General features: G+C 35.9%; 1 protein-coding gene and 1 long non-coding RNA gene across 2 annotated transcripts; both read left to right on the forward strand.

The window, feature by feature from the left end:
- Window positions 1-9,898: 9,898 nt before the first annotated feature.
- On the forward strand, window positions 9,899-15,051 carry LOC105839430. Its single transcript, XM_012685741.3, has 4 exons — window positions 9,899-10,063; window positions 12,021-12,179; window positions 12,656-12,909; window positions 13,997-15,051. Exons 1-4 carry the CDS (start codon window positions 10,021-10,023, stop codon window positions 14,828-14,830), a joined length of 1,290 nt encoding a protein of 429 aa, XP_012541195.1. The 5' UTR covers window positions 9,899-10,020; the 3' UTR covers window positions 14,831-15,051.
- A 4,172-nt stretch (window positions 15,052-19,223) lies between these two features.
- On the forward strand, window positions 19,224-23,260 carry LOC118646642. Its single transcript, XR_004964150.1, has 2 exons — window positions 19,224-20,130; window positions 20,414-23,260. It is a non-coding gene; the product is annotated as an uncharacterized LOC118646642 (long non-coding RNA).
- Window positions 23,261-24,781: the final 1,521 nt, after the last annotated feature.

A 24,781-nucleotide genomic window follows, 5' to 3' on the forward strand; every position in this document is an offset into this window, starting at 1 on the left:
TTCATGAATTTCTGAATACGAAACATTATTAAATAAAGTGATAAACAAAATCTTATTAAGTAAGGTGTTTTGCCAAAATTATATATGTATATTATTAATTATATATGTGAAATTTTAATAATCTCTAAGATTATTGCGGTGATTGTGTTCTTATTAAATTATTTTCTGTATTACTTTTACCATAAAAGTTTTTTAATATATTGTTTTAAGCTAGTTTATGAAAATTATGATCTAATTTTTTATAAATATCTGATTTAGTTGATAATTAAAAAAGATAACATTCGAAACACAGACCGAAAATAGAAGGATTAAATCTTCATATAAAAAATATCTTTAAAAAAATGAGCCTACTATGATATCGTTGAAGATAAAGACACATTTGATCAAAAAATTGCGATTTCGACGATATTCTTGGTCCAAAATAAGTCGATTTTGCGCAATTAATTTTGTCTGAGAGCAACTTAATGAAATCGAAATGCACGTCAGATTAGATCAAAATTTCTTGAGGCATTAACTCATTTCTGGCCAAAGACTCAGAAAGGAATCTATTCGTGATTGTTGTCAAATTTATATCCCCAAATACATATTGATACATAAGTAAAATAAGAAATTAGAGATAATTAAGATAAGATTTAAAATATATATCTTAGGAACATTTATATATACATTATATACATATATATTTAGGCGGGAACATATGAAACATATATATTTGCACGCGTAATATATCCGAATTTTTGCGGTAACCGAGTTTTTGCGAATTCATATAGGATATACCTGTAATCTCCATATTTTCTTAGGGAAGAGTCGACGAATGCTTGTAACATTTAATTTCTTCGGCACGACAAGTAATCCTCCGTCTTAAGTTTCAACTAAGATCTATTCAGAAGAAAAGTCCTTCTGTCCATCTGGAAGGATATTAATTACATTATCTAATAACACGATACCTTACCTACTAATAACGCGTTATTAAACAGCGTAAAAATGATATTATAATCTTTCCTGTCTGTGACATTTTCATATGCATTACATAGGTATGTTAATGAGTGAAGCGTGGAACGTTGCATACGCAGCACATCGCGTGCTGACGCGTGTCCGTGTCATAGTATCCTTCCCAGGAGAGTTATAGAAACGAAAATATGAAAGTGCGACGAACGTAGCGGAATTCCGAGGCAGGATTGGACGGTCTGCGGTTCGACATATACCTAATAGACGCATATATCGTACGCACATATACCGACACATGTACAAACATAAGTATTGCATGGTCTTAAGTGTCTCTGTATTAAATGTCTTCACTGTGTAATTCTTAGAGCGTTAAGAATAATCGATATAATTGAGCAGCAGTAATCTCCTACCTCGATAACGTATTGAAAGGGGTGGTACGAGGTGCTCGGAAGGTTGCATACGAGATAATGCGTTATCGCGCCCGAAATATCGTAATGATAAGATGATGCATATTAAAAGGGGCTAATTGAGACTAAAGGACGACGCAAGGATTTATTGATGATAAAAATTAATAATTATACAGTTAATGATAGGTATTAACTATATATTGATGAAGCTGTCACACAATAGGCAATCATCGAGAAATCATCGAGGATTTTATTATTGAGAAATTGTTGCGTCGTTCCTTTTATATGTAGCCTTTTGGTGTGAAGTAAATCGAGAGGAAAGGGTAGAAGCGTGTGGGGATGAATCGTGTTCTTCGTAGCATGTATGTGATTAACTTGTGCCACTCATACCGTAAAGGAAAACCTTTATCGAGATACCGATGTCGCGATGACGTTTAAATTCCACAATTAGATTAGAAACGCCGAATGAGCAGAATTAAAAAGAAAAGAAAGGAAAAAGAGGAGATATCGCTGAGTTATGATCAGAGTGGGGAAACTGAATATCTCTCGAATTTTAAGAAGGTTACATCTTAATGTGTTCCGATGCACTTATAACGGGAATTATTGGTAGCCTTCTGCGTAAACCCCCACAACAAATTATCGTGTATATTAATAGCGAGAATCCCGTTAATTATTTATCGTTCGGTAAAATACCCAATATTAGCTCGTTAAACTTTGCTTAGTCGTATTCCCGTGCTCGGTGAATTTGATTTAATCAGAATTTGGATTTACGCGCCTTGTAAAGCCCGTATCAGACTAACAATTAAGATTGAGATTGGATTGAAATCTGACCAATCGGAGCAAGTAAATTAAGTAAAAGTTTTAAAAACTTTGTTCTGATTCGTCAAATTTCAATCCAATCTCAATCCCAATCGTTAGTCTGATACGGGCTTAACACTGTAAATGTTTATCCAACTTAAGTGTCAAATCGAACGAATTTTTATTCAATCCATTTGTCATCGACGAAAGTAAGCAATTATTTTGACGGAGAATTTTAAGTAAAAGTATTAAAGAGAAGTTCGGAAGTTTTTCGCTTGATAGAAATTTTATAAATTAATCCTAAGTTGAAAAAAAATTAGCGTGGATGGGAGGGAGAGGCAAAGTTCGTTGACTTGCCAGAAACGAGGTGTTCCTTCGTTAATGCCGCGTACGAAGTCTCTCGTTTTATAAACGACAATATCCACAGTTAACGCACGTACACACGCACATACGTAAAACACGCGAGCCTGTCAAGAGCTGTCGAAAAAAAAGGGTCGTGTGAAATTTTTGCGGGATAGTGTAACGGGCACAACGATGTTGCGCAACGTGGCTGTTTATCTTCTTCTGGAAATCGAAAGTAGCGAAAGTGATGTTGCAAGAAACAAGAGCGTCGGATGCACACGATCTTCTCTCCTAATCGGCGATAGCGTCGTTCGCCGTTCGCCGTTTGCCATTCGCTATTCACTATTCTTTACTTCGGTCGAAATCACATCGAACGGAGCGCGTTGGTTCGTGTTATGCTAATGTAATTAACTCTTCTTTATAATTGAATTTGTTTTAAAGCCGCGTAAGCTGGGAGCTGGAAAAAACCGTGTGATTCTTTTTATTTGTAATAACGTGATATTAAAATAAGAGTTATCGAGTTGCCAATTGAAACGCACCGAGCAAAGTCGATCTTATCTTGTTAATATTTAAAAATTATACGTGGGTTAAATTTGTATCAATATAAAAAGAAAACGAGAATGAGTTCTCAAATTTAAATTCAAGATGTAGGGAACCGATTTGTGTTCGTGTTTTTCGCTAGGTCGTACAATGTAAGAACGGCTGTTGGCTCGACGGGATAATACGGCAGATTGTCGCGTTAAAGCGAACTTAATCTGAGGGATTGCGATGTGATTAACGACACGCAAGCGCTTTTGCATTTTTGATTACGCGAGGGAATGTATCTCCGAGGCATTTCTCAGGCCCCTTGGAAGATTATTCGTATTAGGGAACAATTTTTGGAGGAGGAATGTCGGATCGTTTTTACACAGGCGATTTTGTGATTAATCATTATCTCTCTCGCGTGCGGCAATTACGAAACATGCATTTCGCAATGAAACAATGATGTTCTCGCGCGAGCTTATTACGCGCATAAGAGTGGATTCGGGCGTAACGTTAGTCTAACTTTTAAGTCTACGCTCTCGCGCATAGGATAAAGCTAGTGAGAGGAAAACGAGGATACTTAATCGTTGACCGGTGTAGCGAGAAAAAAAAGGTCACGCGGATCCGGCATGGCATGTATTGCCATATTTTTCTCCCCCGTATCTAAAAGAAACGCGAGCAAAAAGATTAGACGTGTATTTTTTAAGAATCTCCTTGACCACAGGAAAATTAGAAAGCAGCGAAAAAAAAAGGGAGGTCCCGTTAGAAGGGGCATGATGAATTTTATAATCAAATTACAGATTGAGATGACACAGCATCCACTGTACCAGGTTGGTCGCTCTACAACAGGGAAACATATTAATTTAGACACGTTTTTGATAATTGAGACTTATTTATCTCGACGAAACGTATTACGTTGCAAATTGTATTTTTTAAGGTATCATTCCCTATACCTTCCCCATACATTATATATCTCCGATGCCCGCTGTAGCTATAGGACCGTACGACGAAAATACATAAATCGGAGAAATTATTACATCGGTATGTAATTATTGGCTGAACGAGTACATTTCTAAAAGGAAACTTTTTCTCCCGCTGGCTGACGCGTCGTGGCCTACAGCAACACAAAAAGACACAAGACTTATACGAAACAATTTCAATAAAGAGTACACGCAAAGTAAATATAGGTAAAATAAAGTGCTACGCATATATCTTTCTTAGCAGGCGATTTGCGGGCGCGAGGGGGAGGGAGGGGGGGTTAATGGCGATTGAAAATATTTCACATCCCGACCCTCTTTTCAGCGATTCCCCGCGGCGGCACATTCGGAGATACGCCGAGGGATAAGCGAGAGCTTTCAGACGATGAAGCGTCCGCGCGAGGAGCCGGCGCGCCAATGAAAATGACTCGCTCGAGAGACCGGGCGCGATTATCCGCTTATAAAAATAAATGAAATCGGAATCGGTCGCTGGGTTTTTCGGCGAGGAGACGGTCACGCGGGTTATGGGGTTGAAAGGGACGGGAGATGAAAAGGAGGAAAGAAATGCCCTTCGAGCAACGCGGGGGGGGAGAACAGAAACATCGCGCGTAGCACGTGCCAATCATAAGAAACGACACACAAAGAAAAATATACGCGTACGCGAGAATCTTAGGGTATATACGAATTAAGTGTTCCTTCGACTCAAAGCGTGTCCAATCCGGGAAAACACAGAAAAAGAGAGAAAATGAAAAAAAAAAAGTACCGTCGCGAGGGACGGGGTAATTAAGGATTAATTTAATCGTAAACGCGACGCGTTTTTCACGTACGAAACGGATATGTGAAATCGCACGAGAAGAAAAGTCCGGTGATAGCCGTGTGCTTGTCGTGTTAAGCGACCGATATTTAATCCGTTGAAATAACGCGCAAACACTATTATAAGTTAAGCAGCTATTCATTGGGTAAAACGTTAAGCGTAAGTTAAATCGAGATAACGGTATTCTAAATAAGCGATTATTATCGTCCGTCGTTTATCGACGACGACTTACGGGAGGGACGAGTTGAAAATCGCCCGTCGCAAATTGTCGCCAAGGGGGGAGGGGGAGGGAAGCGAAAAGCCAGATGGGTCGGTCATTTTCGTGTGGGCCTCTCCGTGATTATAAAATTCGATGCGTACCGATGGACAAGTCCGACCGCTAACTGGTCGCTACAGGCTGTTCTGGAATTCGCCGTTCAGGATCGAGGAAGATGCGATTTCTCGCGAGCGCCGACGGTAATCGTAATTATCTCTCGATTACGGGGGATCTCCGTAGGGTTTGCTGATCTCAATCTAACTCTCGAGTGTCAGTCTCGTGGCCGTCGAGAGCTCCGCGAAGTAACTCTTCGTACAAAAGTATTCGTTCGAGTGTTTTCACCCGTTTTTCCTTTTAAGAGCACCTCTTCTCCACTTTTTCTCCGCGGTGGCCTCGAATGGTCCCCTTCTGCACGTTCGTTACTCGCTTACTCGATGAACAGCGTAACGTGCATCTGGTTCTCGTTTGAGTTACGATTTGGCACGTATCGAGTTATCCGCGTAATTTACTCTATGGAAATAGTTAGTAATTTATTCTAATGGAAATAGTTTCATCGATTTACATCGATTCTCTCTCGACGTACGATCCACGAGTCGAAGTTACAGCGATTTCGTCAATTGTTCGCTCAGCTCCGAGAAAGAGGCGAGGAATGCCATTATGCCAACACGATCCTTCGGAAGTGAATAGTGTAAGATTCACTGGCTTTACGAGAGCCAACGTTTGGCTAAAGAGATCGATCTGTTCATAATTAATTAATTATCTTTATTTATATACGTATAAGAAAGTAAGTACCTGTAAGAAGTAAGAAGCAAAATCAGTCGTAGAGTTCATTTTATTACACTTATATATCATACGTAAAGTAATGAATAATGTAATAAGCTGAGGTTAAGTAAATACTTAATACATTAGGGAGTAATCGACGTTAAAGTATCTCTATGCGAATGCACAAACGTACATCATCGAACGATAAGGGGGAGATTATGAGCAGATCGGGGATTTTCATTCTTCCAGAATTGCGTTAGGCCCCTCATTTCGACGCAGCCAACTGCAAGTGTAATCGTTACCTCGACGCATTTACAAAAAAAAAAAAAAAGTAAAGAACTGATAAGCCAAGCAACTATCAAAAAAAAGAAGAAGAAAGATTAATTAATTAGTAATTAAAGAGATTAACAGATAAGAGCGTTATCGTCTTTTAGCGGGCACCGACCGTCGCTACACTATGTACGACCGATCGTAATGGCATGGTCGCGACGACCAGATTTCCGCGGCGATTGTAAAAAAACAGGGTGTTAGAAAAAAATTTCAAGTTCGATCAGCGATAAGCGGAGGGCAACTCGCGGCGCGACGAAGGCGGATCGTGACCGCGGATTTGCCCCCGCGACGAGAAAGCTCGCGTGACAAATGCTATTTTCCGCTTTCGACTTTGGCATTTCGTCGCATTTCGCGTGGAAGCGCGGCCGAGTGTGCACCGCGCACACCTTCATACGTACGCGTGGATTATTTTAAAGTGGTACAACTCTCTTCGCTTCGGACGACGGGACCGAGGCCGGAGGGGCGGCGAGAGCTTCGTAGGTAAGGAGCTTCCAAATCAAAGTTCTTGTTAAAGTTCTCATTGAAAAGGCCTACTAAAGTGGATATTTCTTCTCGCGCATTTCTGAATTTCTACCGCTTCCTCGGGGCTCTCTGATCAGCTGCGATTATTCGAAAGTGAAGGTTGCGCCGCTGCTCGAGATAACGCTTTCATTTAGAAAACTCATCTCTCGTTACGTCCTTCGTACGTACGAAGGAGCGTAATTTTTGCCATTGTTCTTTCGACGTATTTCAAGTACCACTCAGCCGTGTGTCTTAAAATCCGCCGAGTTTTCCCCATGACATATCAATGAAAGTTCTCGGTCGACGGCTATATAACGCTCGACGAGCAAGCGGCGGTCGTGTGAGTCGTAAAAAGAAAAGAGAGAGAGAGAGAGAGAGATGGAAAAGAGAAACGTAAGAGATCGTGAGTCGCTGTGGCGACGACGAATTTTTCGTGTCGGGTAAAAAATAACGGTGGAACGAATGACGAGGTTCGATCTACTCGTATGCTCCGTTCGTTTGATGTCGAGGATAAAGTGAAGAAGTGTAACGCCTACTCTTTCAAAGTGTTTCTTCGGGTTCAGCAAGCCGGAACTCGCAACGAAAGTTACGTCTTCGTCCTGAAAGTCTCGCTGCCCGCGATTCTTGTTTAACGATCTTTTCTTCTTCTCTTTTTTTCCATTGTTCACGCGCACACACATACACACACACACAGAGAGACACACATCACGATGGAATTATGCCCACCTAAAGTCTTACTCCGTGCGCATCGTAATCGCTAGAGGTAGTCCAGCGAGCTATAGACTTTGCACACTTGAACATTGTTAGGCGAATAATATTTTGTATTGTTGTTGTAATCTAGCTACTACACCCGAGAAACTCAACGAGTACGCTGTAAATGCATAGTGACGTGTCAGTCGGCGAGTGCTCTCGTATATGATTCGTTCAGAACGTTGCCGGAAGGATCATAGCGCTGATTCTGAACTCCAGAACTGGGCAATGTATCGCGTACACTTAGCCAATACAAATATTTTAAACATGATTATCATTCTTTTTATTTTTCCTTTCTTAAAGAAGTTTGCGCGAATATTGATGATTTTATACTTCTAAATATCTGATAGCATCCTCGGTGTATTTGACATATATCTTTGAGAAGCGGTGTAGCGACAGTTTTTATTTCTGTGATATGTATTTTTTTTTTTTTAATAATATTTCATTCAGTTCTGGAGTCGAGAATGCTATTCGACAAAGAATTCGAGAATCTCGCATCTTCTCCATCCTTTGTTCGTGCGTGCCTCTTTCTTGAAGTTGATACTGCGGAAAAGCGCGGGGAGCTGTAAAAAGAATGAGGCTGAGAGAAAAAGTTCTGCAAAAAAGTTAATAAAAGAGAGAAGGGGCACTCGATGGATTTGAGCATCCGTTCGTAAGAGTAGTACGTTCTCCAATATAGTTAATAAAGCGTCGGGGCAAAGAGTATTTTTTCTAGGAATGTTAGTGGACCAGGCAGCAGGAACATTAATATCGTAAAACCGCGGCGAATTTCATAATTTATAAATTGCAGGAAAATCCAAAAAAAAAAAGAAAGAATGCAAAACTGAAGCTGTAAGTAACGGAGGAAAATTATGCGTACGAGAAAAAAAGAAACGTCGGCCATCGGCTAAGGGCAGAGCAGTGGGACTTGTGAGGCAGTCAAATGATACTTGAATGATAGTATAAAAGTGCAGAAATTGCGTAGGCAGTAAAAACTTTTTTTAGACGTCCTGAGAGGAAGAGGAAGTAAGTGAAAATGAGAGAAAGAGGGAGAGAGAATGAAAGAGAGAGAGAGAGAGAGAGAGAGAGATAGAGAAATGAGAATGCATGTGTTGACGAGGCTAAAAGAAAGAAAGTTGTAGGGAGAATGTGAGAGTGAGAGAAAAAAAGAGTGAGAATGGAGAGAAATTGAGAAAGAGAGGCATTAACAGAAGTAGAAAAACAATATGAAAACGATAATATTATAAGCAACAAGAAGTGCTTTTATGAAATACAATATTATTTATACCATCCTGATGACGTATATATATATGCATATATATATATATATATATATATTAAATATCTATATCTATATACATTATATCTATATATGGTAAGCGATAAGATAATGTAAGAGAGAGGAATGTGTATTATGTAACAACAAGGTATAGATAAGTATATTAATATATTACAAATACACATATAAGTATACATATAAATATACACATATATATATATTAAAAATTATGACCTATTATGAATATGATAATATTATTATTGTAATAATTCGTAGTATTATATTGTGACTAGTACAGCATTAAGTAATAAAGGTTGTCCTGTATGTGAACATATATTATCAAAGGTATATATATTAACTTAAAACACCCGAGTGACTTTCCATACTATATTTCCTCTTCAGTTCCATTTTTTATTATCATCGTATTTATTTATTCATTTAGTTTACGCTATATTTTTCTTTTATATCTATAACAGCGAAGGATATTAAAAGAAGCGTGAAGGTAAGTGCAATGTCAAAAGTTTATATCAATATTGAGAAATAATATAAAAAACTAATTCTTCGTTGACTAGTTAACCAGTAATATTATCATAAATAATTGTCAATAACTTTTAATAGACTTCTGATTTATTAATATGTGAGAACTTTTATGATAAGTTGTTGGCTATATATATAGATAAGCTGGTCAGTTGATGCATAAAACTATAATTATTCGGCACTACACGAAACTCTTACAGTAAAACAAGAACAAGATCAATCAAAATTATAAATAATAATATTACGTAAAAAATAAAAATTTTTGTTGTATCGAGAAAATATCCAAATAATTAGTATCTAAATCTAAATAATTGTCGCTACTTTATACGTCTTGAATTAAATTATTGGTAATTAAGTTTTTAAGTTTCATCAATGATAATAAAATTGAGATACTTCTAGCACTTGCTTCATTATACAGACATGTAGCATATATTTTTTTGTAACTTTGTTATTTTTATTGTTATCTCGTTGTGTAAACTACTCTCGGAGAGATAAGGTTACTTACAGCAACAGAGACTTAGAGTTTTTGCAAAAGGAAAAATAGTAACGCTTTATCGCATCTCTCAATGTCGCTCAAGTAATAAACTAAGTTCCTACTCGATTGGATTACACAATCGTGCGTAACCAACGTAATGAAATATTACGTCATTTCTATAACGCTTCAACTTGAAACGACACGTGCAGAGGGGCGTCTCGTACTGGCCGTCGCGCGTTGATTCGTTCTGTGTTGACCGATGTTGCACGAGCACACAATTGATGAGCCATATATAACAGCAAAGGCGCCTATGCAATCGTGATTAGTGAAGTGACGATACACAATGATGGAGAATGGATCGTGTTCCGTTGCTCGGTCTCCCGAAGGTACGTGAATATTCAAACAAAATATTTAGTAAAAAGTTCTTTCATCATTTCACCGTCGGGAAAAGTGATAAAATTATTTTTCTAATTAATAATACATTTTTTTTTGCTTTAATTTTAATAAATTTCTATTCTCGTGATGTTTATTGTTGTGTGTGTGTGTGTATGTGTGTTATTTTTTTTCTATTTAAATAGAAAGAAAATATGTATAATTGTGATAATTATCCATTTCTTTAAAAACATGCTGTTAACTTTGTGTTTTGCGTTAAAAAATTTACTTTATAATTTTATTTTTTATTAATTATTTTGTTCAATAATAATTCAATATAATAGTTCAATAATAAATTATTATCTTAGGTATTGTTTTATACTGGCAGTAAAATAAGTGATATAATGGTAATAGGACAAAAGTGACAGCAGTAATTTTTATGCGTGTGTGTGTGTGTGTGTGTGTGTGTGTGTGTGTAGGCGCGCGCGCGCGCGTGTGATGCACAAATTTATTGTAATTTATTAGAAATTATGCCATTTATGTCACATATAATAATTAAACATTTTTATAAAATTTAAAAATTATGTTGGTTTTGTAAGTTATGATTTGTTAATATTATAAAATATTTTTATAAAAAGGATTATTAAATTTTATAGTTTTCACAGCATCATGAATACATAATTTTTGCATTAAATAAATAAAATTTAATCTTTCTTCTACAATGCTGGCACAGCTAAAAGCATTGACGACAGGTGAAAAATCTCTATTTAAATGACGTTTGCAGAATTTTTTTAACTCAGCGATATTTGAATATATCAGGCGATTATTACGCTACGTCAACAGAAGCATTAACTTGATTAAAGGATAAAATAGACGTGCGGATTCAGATGTACTTAGGGATTTAGGAAAGTTTCAAAATATAAAAAAAAAACGTAATGTTATAATCTTAAGTCTATTAACTCCATTATAAAGTCTCTTTATTATCTTTTTAATATAAACACAAGCAGAGCTCTTGTTCATATTTTTATTTGTTTCTTCTTATGTTCTAAAATTAATTAATATTATAAAAAATATGAAAAATTTTTTGGTACATAAATGACTTATCAGCATTATTAACGTTAAATGTAGGTTTCTAAAGAGTTTCCAGTGACATCTTCAATAAAATTGATTTTCTTACGCGTAATACGTCATAACTTCTTTTTGAATTTATTCTTTTTTGGAGATTTATTAGTATTTATTAAATCATATTAGCAATTTACATCATGTTACATATTCAAAATTATCCACGTGCAACTTTATAGCTTGACTCGTGACCTTTAAAACGCTGTAATTGTCGGGTTTAAAAATTATTCACATCCGTAGTGGAAAATCTAATATTGCTTCTCGCAAACATTGCATTAAGTATTGTTTGCGTAATCGTTAATTTGCGCTTCGTATAATTCACTTTTGATTTTATTATCCATTCTTCTACAGTAGTTTTATAACCACTTATAGTAAAATTCTGCAATTTTGTATAAAACTAAATACATTGATAATTGACATTTTAATCAAACTATCGTTAAAGTAAATATTGTTTGAAATTCATGGAAAAATTATAATATTAGGGTACGCAGAGATATCATAACAAGAATGTAATAAAAATGTAATAGAATTACAAACAAACAATAATAGTCATTTGTACAACAAGTGCGGTGAGCTGACTAATTGTTTGTAAGAACGAGAAATGAACACATTTGCCTTTGGTTCACTCACACATGTTACTATCAGATTAATATATGTGAGTGCCAGTCTCGTGCAATTTTTTTTTGCGTTTTATCTTATTTTGCAGCTACTAAACATATTGCTTTAACCTTAAAAAAGATTAAAAGTATAGATGTAATATTACATGTAATATTATCCGCAAGTTTTTAATTCAAATATTTTTTATAATTTCTTTGCAGCTAATATTATTTTGACATTCTTAACTTTCAGACATAGCAAAACAATTTCAAGCCTATCTGAGAAAGTTTGAAAACGATGACAAGTTGGTCATTTCGAAGGCCGTGGATAGGCCAGGGTCAAAACCCGGCGACAATTACACGTCGATGTTGATCAGAACTAGACTCGTCGGTACATGTGGAGATGGAAGTCGTTAGTCTCGTTGTTTTTATTTTTATTTTATATTATTGGAAACAAATAAAAATTGTCGATAGAAGCGGTAATATTTGAATTAAAATGAAATAATTTCTAATTACATAATTTTACAATTATGTCTCGATAGAAATAAAAGTTACTATTCATTTGTCGATTTGAAAAAACAAAACATTTTATACTTTTTTATTAATAAAAAATCATTTACGACATTTAAAATAACTTAATTTGTAATTACAATTTAAAAAAATAGATAGATATGAATTTTATTAATTCTTCGAAATTTTATTATTTTAAGTGGTCTTATGATTTATTAGATTTTTATTGGTAATTTTACAAAATCTTATCTTGACGCTTGGTTTTAATTAAAATTATTACTTTTTTAAATACTTATTTAATATATACAAAATGACTATAAATACAGCATGTGAATACATAGATATATTTCTTGAATCTATTTTTGTATTTGTGTACAGCATATGCCAAGACTTTTATGTCAAAGATTATTATTGGAGACAAAAAAATTACCCAATTGATAGATCTTTTCGATTTATTTCGCATGGAGACACACGCCTATGCAAAGATATTACCTATTCTTGGATCTTTTGGTCCTCGATGTATACATGCCGACAAAAACATCATCATAATGGAAGATTTGGCGGAGAAAGGATACGTAAATTGCGAGAGGCGCAACTTTCTGGACTTAGACCATACAGTTTATGCATTAAAGGTAAGTTTTCCAATGAACAATTTTATGTATTGCTTATCTTATTTTATTTTTTGTGATTAGATAAAGCCAATTGATAAGATAAAAAAAAAGCTATAGCTATAGCTATATGACAAGGCAGATGTATCAGACACAAAGTAATTAGCTCTTGGAAAGAATGTTAATTTGTTTTTTCCTGAATTTTTTAACAACAGTATTAATAAGTAATATTTATCTAAAGAGCAATTTATTGCATGTCATTCGTGCACAATTCACGTTTTCTCTGAAGCATAATTACAATTACGACCTGCGCAATACTTAGATAATTTATCATCAGGGGACAATGAGAAATATTTTCTCAAGAGACGTAGTAAAATAGAGATATTGCTTCAATAAAATGTTTGAATATTAAACTTTAAATATTGTGAAGTTCTGTTTACGACATAAAACAGAAATAAAAGTGTTGCTAGATATATTACATTATACATACATACTAACACGATAGTAGTATAATAATAGCGGTATATGATTGTCGACCTACGACTTTATTTATCTTGTTGTAATGGCCAATAATTACTAATCACTTTGACTAGTATTATCTTCAAATAAATTTTAAAGATCGATCAATGTCACAAATTACAGTAGTTAATGATATACTTACGATAGTTGTCAGAATTTTTGTGTATTAGAATAACGATAACAATAAGGACTTTTAATATTAAATGCTTTTTATATCCGCACGTGCAATTACACAATATCAATAAATCTACAATTCTTTGATTAAGATATTTAATTTTTTTACGATATTAGATGGCACTTCTTTTCTCAAATTTTAATTTTTATTATATGTCGAGAATCTAAAATAAATTTTAAAGTTTGAAAATTTTAAGCAAAATGATATTATAATATTATTTTGTTTTTATTATTTTATTATTTTTGAAATTGTGCTGTCCAAATTTTTTTTATTTTTCGTTACATTTTAATGGACTTTGTTTTTCATCGAAAAATTTATATCAATGTAAAAATTCTAAAGTAAAATTAATTTTCTTTGACCTTTACTGAAACATTTTACTTAAATTGATGATAATATATATATTTATATTTTCTGCAGAAACTTGCCCATTTCCACGCGTCAGGTCTTGCCGTAAAAATCAATAATCCACGCCAGTTTAACACACTGAACATGGATATAGAAGAAATAATTTACAAGGACAATTCCCAAACATCGGCAATGAGGTCGTGTACCGAAATGTGTGTGAGTTCGATAATAGAATATTTAGATATAATAGAGCCACAAACGCAGGAGTTGCAAAAAATTAAGGATTACATTGCCACCTACATCGACAAAACTTACGACACGATGCGTCATCTGTTTGTCAAGCCTAAGCAAAAGTACGACACGATCTGCCACGGTGATCCATGGATGAATAATTTGCTCTTCCTCCATGACAATGATGGCAAAATAATCGATCTAAAGATGGTAGATTACCAGATAATTAGACATACTTCGTTGTCCACGGACATCCTTTACTTGATATACAGCAGCGTACGATCGTCATTGATCGAGAGGAGTTTCGAGAGTCTCATCAAGATCTATCATAACGAGTTTCTCAATGAGCTCCGTCGATTACACGTGGACGAGAAGGTTCTGGCGGAGCTCGGGATGGATTGGCTGAACACAGAGTTGCGGACTTATGCGTTTTATGGACTACTCGTCGGATGTTTTCTGATGAATCCAATTTTGGCGGAGGAGGAGGACGTTCAGCAATTCGAAACGCTGGATTTCGGCCCGATGAATCCGCTGTACCATGCCGACACGAATTCGAAGACGAACCAGAAGAAACTCGAGCGCATCAAATGCATCGTGTTCCATCATTACAGGAGATTTTATTTGGGCATTATTAATGATGATATCGAACCGATATCTAATACGGAACAGTATTAAGATTGCCTAGAGTAATCATGATAATATTTCGTTTTTTGCCTAATCGTTTAATAAATAACAAAACTGATGTTTACTAAAGTATAAAGGAAAGTCTTCGTGATTTAATCCCGTGTTACATAAATGCACCAGTGTATATTAAGGAAGCTGAGGCTCATATGTTGTATACATGTGATGTACATATACAATATAAAAAAATATAGCAATGTTTAGAAAATGATTAACTGTGGGTATCTTTTTTCATTTTAATAGTTATTTTTAATTTAATTACTCGATTTGTATATATAATAATTAATACGAGTGAAACTTTGGCTGATATTGTAGATGTGAGTGTTCTGAAATTTGATAATTGTTTAAATAGTTTGATTTTAAGCCATTTTATGCCATTTTATTTTTATTCAAAATGTCTCAACAAAATGTATTTCTAATACGTCAAATAACGTCAAATAACTATTGTCTAAATATGAAGAAATATTGTCTATTAGAACAGTTTTTGTAATTATTGCTTGCGAAGTATATTATGCAAAATATGCTGTGCGTTCTGCATAGAAGAAAGAAACATAGACTTGCTAAAAATTCATATTACGCACGAGCGAAAATTATTTTAGATTCTTCTTAACGCGTCGGCAGAGGACACAGGTAAGCGGTATAATTTACATTGGCTCGTAAGTTGCACAAACCATTTCTTAACAAAGCCGTTGGGTAACGATGTTCTAAACGGTGATTTGTGCAAACGACGTCTTTTCTCACAACATAATTCCGTCGTCGAACTCGTGCCGAAATCTATCCCCGCGCGACGCCCGTCTATTTCGTCGCTGCGGTATTATTCCATTATTTCAAAGCGATATTCCACTATGATTATTGTTACCGACGAGACCGCATTACGGGCGACGTCTCGGAGTGAGGTAATTTCTTGATGTTTATTAGCCTCATTATTTTATATTACGCGAGCGAAGTTAATAATACACTCTTCTCAGTAATCCCGCTTAAAAGGTCGTGAAAATGGAATCGCGTCGGGCAGTATCATATATTACACACATATGCTGCTATAAAAATTTCTGTCAACTATAACAATGACGTCAGCGTTGATCACGCGCATTCTGCATGATTGATACATCCATATAGGTTTAATGACTGCCTTTTAGAATCAATCGAGGAGGGACGAGGGGGTCCCCCTATTTCCCCGCACGTAAAAATAATATTTTCAATCGAATTTCGCGGATGATGACTGCGTGTGCCGCATGTAACGGAGAGGTGAAAGATCAACGGAGAAAGCGGCAGTAATATCGAAGGTTAAATCACTCGTGACACCGCGCACCTACGATTTCGTAGTGGAATTAATGGAGGGGCGTGTGTATGTGTGTGTGCAAAGTGATTGCGCGTCGTTTTGACTGGGACGGATGCTTACGATAAGTTAGGGGTGTCAGTTTCGCAGCTTGTGCAGCGGGCCAATGTCCCAGGGCGTGGGAGCGCGTGTCGCTTAATTGCCACACTCCTCCCCTCCCCCCTCCCCTTTTGTCCCGGTGTGTTGCATTGTTCCGCGCGCACAGGCACGCGGAAACACGCGTGTAACACCGAGAGGAATATTAAAATGCCGGAAGGACGCGTTCTCTCTCGCGCCTCTCTCGGCGCGTTACGTGGCTCCCTGCCTTGCCTATTGTTCGACGACGGTGTCCTGGGCCTGCCGTCGTGGATAGAAAGACATCGATAAGGATCCACGATCCCGCCGGCGGATTAAGGTTCCCCGACGACGTAACGTTACGTCGTCCCACACCGAAGAACATTTTTAGAAAGTACGAACATCGACGTTGGACGATTATTATCTTCTTCGTTCTTAATTCTCGCTTGTGAAGTTTACTTCTCGCCCACGTTTGTCGACTCGCGCGCGGTCGAATATCGATTTATTATCCCGCGGGGCGACAATAATTGTGTATCGATTTGTATCGCACGGCTGCGGAAATTATTATTGCATTGCGAAATATCTAAATCGACTTGTCCGCCGCGTTTTTATTATATTTTATCGGCTTATATAAAAGTTTCGCTTATTTGTCTCGTGCATATTTATCTCGACCGGACAACGCACAGCGTTTATTTTAAGAATTGCAAAATATTTATAATAAATATTTTAATAGAATTTATAAATATAATAAAATACGTATGTATAAAGTAGTTGTATGTTGAATATTCTATGATTTTTTTCTTTATATATAATATATTTATATAATATTAAGAAAATAATAATAAGCATGCATGAATGTTTATCATATTTGCTGTCCAGGATATATTTTCTTGCACTGCTAGTTAAAATACAAATAAAAACTTTTTTTCTTTATTCTTTCTGCTTTTTTTTTCTATCCTTCGTCGACAAGCTCTTTGTATTTTTTCTATTGTAATTTCCATCTTTAATGCTGCTTTTGCTTCTCTCTTTTTTTGTCGTTCTATTTCCTGTATTTTTCTTTGACAAATTTCTTCTTGTTCTACAATTTTTTTTCCTTCAGTCTTTTTGTCATTTTGTCTACTTTTCTGACTTGTTCACCTTTCTTCATGCTTCGCCGAGAGATACCCTTATTGATTCTTCTTCCACAAGTTTCTTTCTTTGATTTTTAGTAACAGTTTTTTTTTTTCGTTTTGTATTCCTAAATCGCCTTCTTCGGTAAATGCTGTTAAAAATAATTTGACGTTAATTGTCAGTGATCAATTAGTGATATTTTGCTCTAGAAAGATTTAAATGTTAAGCTGTGTACCCAATTTTCAAGACTATTTAAATTTAGAATTTTAGATTGAGTAATTATGCCTTCAAAGAAAATCGGTAATTAATATTTAAAGTGAAAATAAAAAATTTTAGGTCCATAAATAATCTTTAAGATTTTATGTCGAAATCTGATTTGTGTAAGAAGATTGACATCGGATTCGAAAGCTGAGATATAAATACAAATCATACAGAATGGAAATTTCGAAATAATTGATATGAAAGGCATAATACATTGATTATTTATTATTTATTAATCAACAATATAGTTGTATATAAAGTTATATCGTTGCGGAATCGATCATATGCCTATTGAAGATACATCATTGAATTTCAAAATTGCCTATTTTAATAACAATTTATCGGCCATTAATTTGACTCACGTTGCACCGCGCGACACCGCACCGGCCTGAAGTTGCTGGCACTTTCGAGCTTCCTCATTATCGACGGTACGCGAGGGACACGGGAGTGATCGGCTCCGGGACGAGCGGCGTCGCGACGCGTTCGGTCGAGCGGGATCCACATCTATCCTTCGCCACGATATACGTAATTGTCGCACGAGGTAAATTCGACGCTCGTACATTGATGCACGTCCGATAGAACGCGTATCTCGCGAGACTCGCGACTTTGGCCGTGGAATCTCGGGGACAGTGACGATCGTCTTTTCGGAATACCACAAGGTTCCGAGTATCCGCCCGTATCGGCACCTCGACTCGCTGGTATTCAGTCGTAATACGTGATAATAAGGATCCGCCGGCGAGTATATGCCGTTAATCGTTCACGGGAATGCGGGAAATGCGGACGAAGCTGGGTGCAACAGGTGCAGGCCGCGCCGCCCTCGTCGCGTGAAATTGACTCGCGCGACGTCCGCCCCCGCCATCTTAGACGCGTTCACGCCTCGCTCGCGAATCCGTTGCACGTCCGTTGGCCCGTTGGGTATCGGACCACCGCGCCGTGATTTCTGGACGTACGGACCTATTTTCCGCGTTGTCGCGACGTGATCGGGACCACGTCGTACGTGCGGTCACCGTGTCGGGAGTGTCGTGCCAAGTGTCGTCGTACGATCGTTGCGAGTTTGGGCGGGAGACGCGCGTAGTAACAACAATGGTTTTCGCGAGCAGATACGCAGCAGCGCTACGGAGGAGCGAGCGATACGCATTCTGATTTCCCATGGCTCCCATTCCGAGTGCCCTCACGTATTTATTTTACCCTTGTTTAACGTTCACCGAGCACAACATTCAGTAAACAAGGATCAAATGATGCCTGTGGGTCGAGCGAGGTGGAGGGGAAGGAGGAAGAGGAGGAGGAGGAGGAGGAGGAGGAATCGGAATGCATCCTAGCATTTCCTATGGGAGGAGGGAGGCCAACGAGACATCGGGGCAACCGCGAGGTGAGCATTTCGTAATCCATTGCATTATTCGTTACTGACGGAAGTAATCGTTCGTTTGCGCAGCAGAGAATCATTTCGGATTACCGTATACACAGAGAGAAAGAGAGAGAGAGAGAGAGAGAGAGAGAGAGAGAGAGAGAGAGAGAGAGAGAGAGAGAGAGAGAGATTTCTTTAGATTTAATAAACAGTTTTATCCGACTATTACAAAGTATATATTTCTTTGTTTTTTAATTGTATTAAATCTCAAAAAAGAAATGTGTTTAAAATTGATTAAAAATACAGCTTTGGAGTAGTTGAATATAACTGTTTATTAAATCTAAAAGAAACTTTCTCTCTGTCTAATATGATGGAATATATAAAATAACTGTGTGTAACATTATAAAATGTAGATGTTTTAAGATTCATAATTAAGATTCGTAATTAATGTTGACACGTATGTATGAGGAATTTAAAAATGCTGAAGATTTATAATTTTGATAAATTTACGTCTATTAATATTAATTATACAGGGATTAGATTTTTTTTATGAAATTAATTCTCCTGTTGAATATTTTTCCAAATTATGAAGAAAATGTTACTCTCATGTTATTCTCATGTGCTTTTAGCATAGTAATTATTTTTCGACACATTTATTATTTGTATTTTCTTTTATTAAGAACGCTTCCTGTATAGCGATGTTATCATGTTTTAAAAACGCGTGTTTTTTTGCATTTATTTTTTATGCAGTAGTCTAGTTAGGTACAAAAAATATGCACAAATATTTTTTCTCATACAGTGTGCACGCGTTCCAGATTTTCAAAACGCTGTAATAATTTAATAAAAACTTTACGTAACGACATGTGGCAGAAATTGATTTTCCATATTCCACGTTTTTTGCTGAATACATGCTCTTTTGGCTATGTTGAATATATGCTCTTTTACCATGACACCTACATATACAAATATCTTTTTAGAAAATTACATATCTCTCATATTGTGTATGTAATATCTTTATATACAAAAATATGTCTTATTCTAATCAGATCTTTTATTCCAGTGTTTCAGAAAATAGTGATCTAGAGTGACTTGTGTGTTGAGAAAGTTCTACGAAGTTGCTAACCAGGACGGTCTAAGAGGAGGAAGAGGCCTAAGGGAGACATTAGGCATCGGCGGAGCAACTTTGCGGTAAGTATTATGTGTTAATTGCGTAAAAATTAATGTTTCTCTGTTTACATAACTATTTCATATATTTCAATGATGTAAGAATAATAATTAGAGTAAGAAATCTGTAAAGTTTTTTATTTCTAAAAAGTTTACTCTCATAAAGATTCTTCTGTAAAATTTTAGAATTACTTTACCTTTTAATTTGAATGCTGAAAACATAAAGAAATGTAACATGAATGATAATTAGTTTTTGAAACATTATTAAGAATGCTATTTTGTAATGTGTTAAATTTATGTGTTGCAGAATCATCGTAGTCGACGTTGCAGACAACTCCGCTGTTGCGCATCGGTCGGTGAGTGAAGAATGTTTTTTTACCGAGGTAATGGACCTGTGACAATTGGAGCATATGTATGTCTCTCGATATGCGCATACGTCAAATTAGGACAGTGAATTATTACGTGAAAGTATTTCATGTCATACATGTCCATTCTCTTAAAATGTAAAATATCGCTTGACATGATTGCAAATATGTCGCATGAATGACTGTAAATCTAAATAAGAGCTTGACACAAATTGGACTTTATAAGTACAGGCCAATTTAGAAAAATTGATAGCCGAGTTTAATCAAGATATATTTGAATATCTATGTACATTTTTTTTTAAAATAGAGTTGATTTTGCTGTGCGATATGATGCAGCCGATGAAATTGGAGTAAATTTAAAATGTAAAGAAATGCAAGAATACTCGGCGAAAATTTTATTTTATAAAATATTCAATATTCTATAGACGAAAAATTCTTTGGTATACAACGCCTGGAATTTATTTTTTTTTTACGATGTACAACGTGTTGTGTTTACGCAAGGCTATACCATTTGTGCGACGAGACTCGAGCAGCAAACAAGCAGTGGCATGTCGCTACATATTCGTCGTTATTACTTTTCAAAACGCAGTCATTCTTTGAACAATTAGCGATTATCAATCCGTACAATTGATTGATTTAAATGTTAATAATTTAATAATTCATAAGCGTACGCACAACATTTTCAAAGCTGATATTTCGCTCGCTTTATTCACTTTATGTTGGAAGTGGAACGCTAACAAGTAGAAATTATAAATTATTGCATTATATGAGATACTTTCGAGCAATAATTTTATTATCATGCTTAGGCTCGAATATGTCTCTCGTTCTTTTTTCCTATTCAAACGTAATTTGCGCACTATTTTCAAATTAAGAGCACAGAATAATGCATAAATTGCCGGCTTGATTTATGTAACGGAAAGCCGAGGCACAAATCGATTGCTCATTAATGATATTTCGCGTAAATTTATGCGTTTTCGTAATTTATGCGATCAAGATACATTTAGTAGGGACAATATTAAATTTTGATTATATATTTAAAGATTAAATATTTCCACGGTGTTTTATTTAGCTAACGTTTCGACTTTATTAATTAATCGTATCGTGTGGTAACGTATTAACGTGTAATCTTGAAAATCTCGCACACCTGTGAGTGACGGAATGGCAATTTCGAGTTCAATCTATCTGGTAATACAGAATTTTTCTAGGTTTATAGAGAGCAGCGGTAAAAAAAAGAGGAATATCACACTACGTGTGATCACACTTCTCGCGCGCGCGTTACTCTTCCGTCACAATGTATAATCAAATGCACGTGTTATAATCATAAAATAATCGCGTGCGATTAACGTTGCAAGTGTCGTTTAAAACGCTGCGCGATCATTGTCTTCTGGTGATTAGTGCGCGCACGATCATAATTAACCGCGTTTTCGCGAGTGAGTATTGTGTAAATGACAAGAAGAGACCAAGAGAGGAGGGGGAAGAGGATGGGGAGCCTGGGAGAGACATCGTGGGCGACAACGAAATAATCATGGGGTAATGTATTATTGAAATTTATTATTGTGCAATCTATATACATGTACGTAAATGCGCATTAATTTCTTTAAATGGAATCTCTGAACTGTTCATACGTGTACGAATTCATCATGAGTGTAAAATTACCTCTGAGTCCATTAATAGATTATTAGAGAGATAGCAGACGGTAATTTGTCACTGAAATGTATAAAAAATTTTCGCGTGTTTTTAAAGATATTAAACGCGCACGAACGGTGTGCGAAGCTGGAGAGGATATTCCCAAGAGATCGTATAGTTTCCTTTGTTTTGAAACTAAACATTTTTTTTTTTAACTAATCCGTAGATTATCTGGAAGCAAACTGTCATGGACAACAAGATTGCGACACTTTTTCTTTCAATGAATTTTTGGAACGTACGAAAATTACGAGGTCGATCTCACGATTTTTTGGGGGCAGTTTCTCAATCGTGCTCTCGAACCCGTTGAAAGAAAATGTTGCAACCTTTCTGTCCACGGCAGTAGTGTCGGTTGATTCGGTTCGTGCAGAGATAAATTAAAAAAAAAAATGAATAAACACGCTTCGAACTGGTCGACGATCATCGTGTACATCTCGTAGGGTTCGTTGTTTCCGTCTCCGTTTGGCCGATCAAGATCCCTCAATTTCCCTTTCAACGGATCGCCGCAAGATCGATGTGACGGCGATGAACTTTCGTTGGCGATCGGTCGCACCGGCTCTTGTCGGTAATATCACGAAAGGGCGTCCTCTTTTCCGTGACTCGAGGAACGTTAGTAAGTAATACGCTTTTTTTCTCTCCTTTCAACGATGTTATCCAATCCCGCGCTGTTGTCCTCCCGCGAATCCTCTCATGGTATAATGGATGTCCTTCCATCCGTCGGTGACATTTCGCCTCCCGAGGATTTGAGATTGGCTAACAAGTCGTAATAAGTTTCACGCGGAGATCATTATTCTCTTATTAGACTCCCCCCACGTCTGATTGTTCCTTGTATTAGGAAAGCAGACGCTTCGAGACGCAGATGTATATAATAATAATAATGCCTTATGCCACATTATCGTCTTAACTCTTACCGCGAGATCGTTAGAAAATCAATTGATTTTTATCCAAGTCATTTTACAAGATAATACAAGTAATTATCGAGTTTACTGTGTTGAAATATCAATCCTAATATGTCAATAACGGATAAAGTATATTTATTGCTTATCCATGTAATAAAATAATCTGCGACCTCTTGTGACTCCTGTGTCGTTATATTTAATAAGGAATTGAATTTGAAAAAAAGGTAAAAAGTTTCTTTGTTGGTAAAGATGTAAATTTTTTTTCTTTAAATGATAATTGTGACAAATTTCTTACAAATTTACAGTTGTAAACATTTCTCACAAGTTGTAAGAAATAAAGAAATTAAAGTAATTAAAGCAATATAATATTATACAATAAAAGTCGAAAGAAATTTACGCAATAAGATTACGCTGAAAAGAACATCTATATAGAGTAATTATAAGACATTTTTCATTTTTATCGCACAGCGAGATTTATATGCTTACTGTTACCAAAGGTTTCATTGCTACCTGAAAAGCTTTTGATCCTTCAATTTTTAATTTTTTCTTTATGCTTACGCTTCCTGAAACGTGTAGAATGAATAGGATGCCGATCGGTGGTGTACTGTAAATGAAAGATTGAATATTCAATCGTAACGCTTTATCGATGCACCGTCAAAGTGTTTGCGCGACGATAGGTTTTCCGTGTATTTTCCGAAGCTATTTCTCACATCGATAGGAATATTTAAAAGCCTTTTAAAGTTACCCGAGCGTTTCTCGGTGGCTGTTTTGCCAATATGTACAACCCGTGTCCAATAAAATACGTTTTTAACGCACGTAGTTTACCTATTATATGCTACTTAATCCCTGGTTACATTCCGCTCACTATAATTTTTTATTTGGATTATACGGCATCACAAGTGAGATATAATTATAGATAATTTTTATTTGCAATGCGCGTCGAAATAAAGAAGTGTTTTTTTTCCGTATGACATTTTGTATGGCACGTTTTACAAGTTTATGTCTCTATAAAGGAGAGACATAAACTTGTAAAACATGCCATATATTTTCTTTTTATCCCTCTCTTCATATTGATAAATGATTATATAATTTATTTTGAACATGCTTCACGGGGGTTGAGTTTTTCGACAGCTGGTCAAATTTTTTCGTCAATTATTCCATCACAAAATACGCAAACGGTGTAAAGAAGACGTTTTACAACTATATACTATATCGCGAGAAGAAATTATATATGATTTCTCGCTACCGGCAACATAGATTCAATATGATTAGTCCGGAGCCTTCACTCTCTGACGGAGAATAATAGCTTGAGTTGAAATGATAATTCCACGTTTCGCTATAGTGTGCTATTGAATCTGTGAAATTACAGTTGGCTGATTTGTTTCCCACATCTGACGTCGTTACGAAGTATTATACATTCTCATATATCCGTGAAAATACTTTTTATGCATCGTAAAGCGGAATGAAATATAGCTGCTGCATATAGCGTTTAAGAAACTAATCAACAAGTTTCAGTCATAACGATCTCGAGATTCTCGTTGTCCGTTGATTGCTTTCTTAGGTACTGCTATTAAAATCATTTTTACGGCATCTTTCTGTCGAATTGAATTCTCATAATATTTTTATAAATAAATTATTAATCTATAGCATGAATAATGTGACGTATATATGAAATAATTTATAATAATTTATAGTATTTTTTCTCGAAAAAAAAAAGGTTTAAAACAT

The sequence above is a fragment of the Monomorium pharaonis genome, chromosome 7, assembly GCF_013373865.1.
Source record: "Monomorium pharaonis isolate MP-MQ-018 chromosome 7, ASM1337386v2, whole genome shotgun sequence".
Lineage (NCBI taxonomy): Eukaryota > Metazoa > Arthropoda > Insecta > Hymenoptera > Formicidae > Monomorium > Monomorium pharaonis.

Bases quoted from the DNA above. Each gene is read 5' to 3' on its own strand.
- LOC105839430 (XM_012685741.3), top strand. From the start codon at position 10,021: ATGATGGAGAATGGATCGTGTTCCGTTGCTCGGTCTCCCGAAG. The intron at 10,064-12,020 runs GTACGTGAATAT...CTTAACTTTCAG, and splicing joins CGTTGCTCGGTCTCCCGAAG to ACATAGCAAAACAATTTCAA. The intron at 12,910-13,996 runs GTAAGTTTTCCA...TATTTTCTGCAG, and splicing joins ATACAGTTTATGCATTAAAG to AAACTTGCCCATTTCCACGC.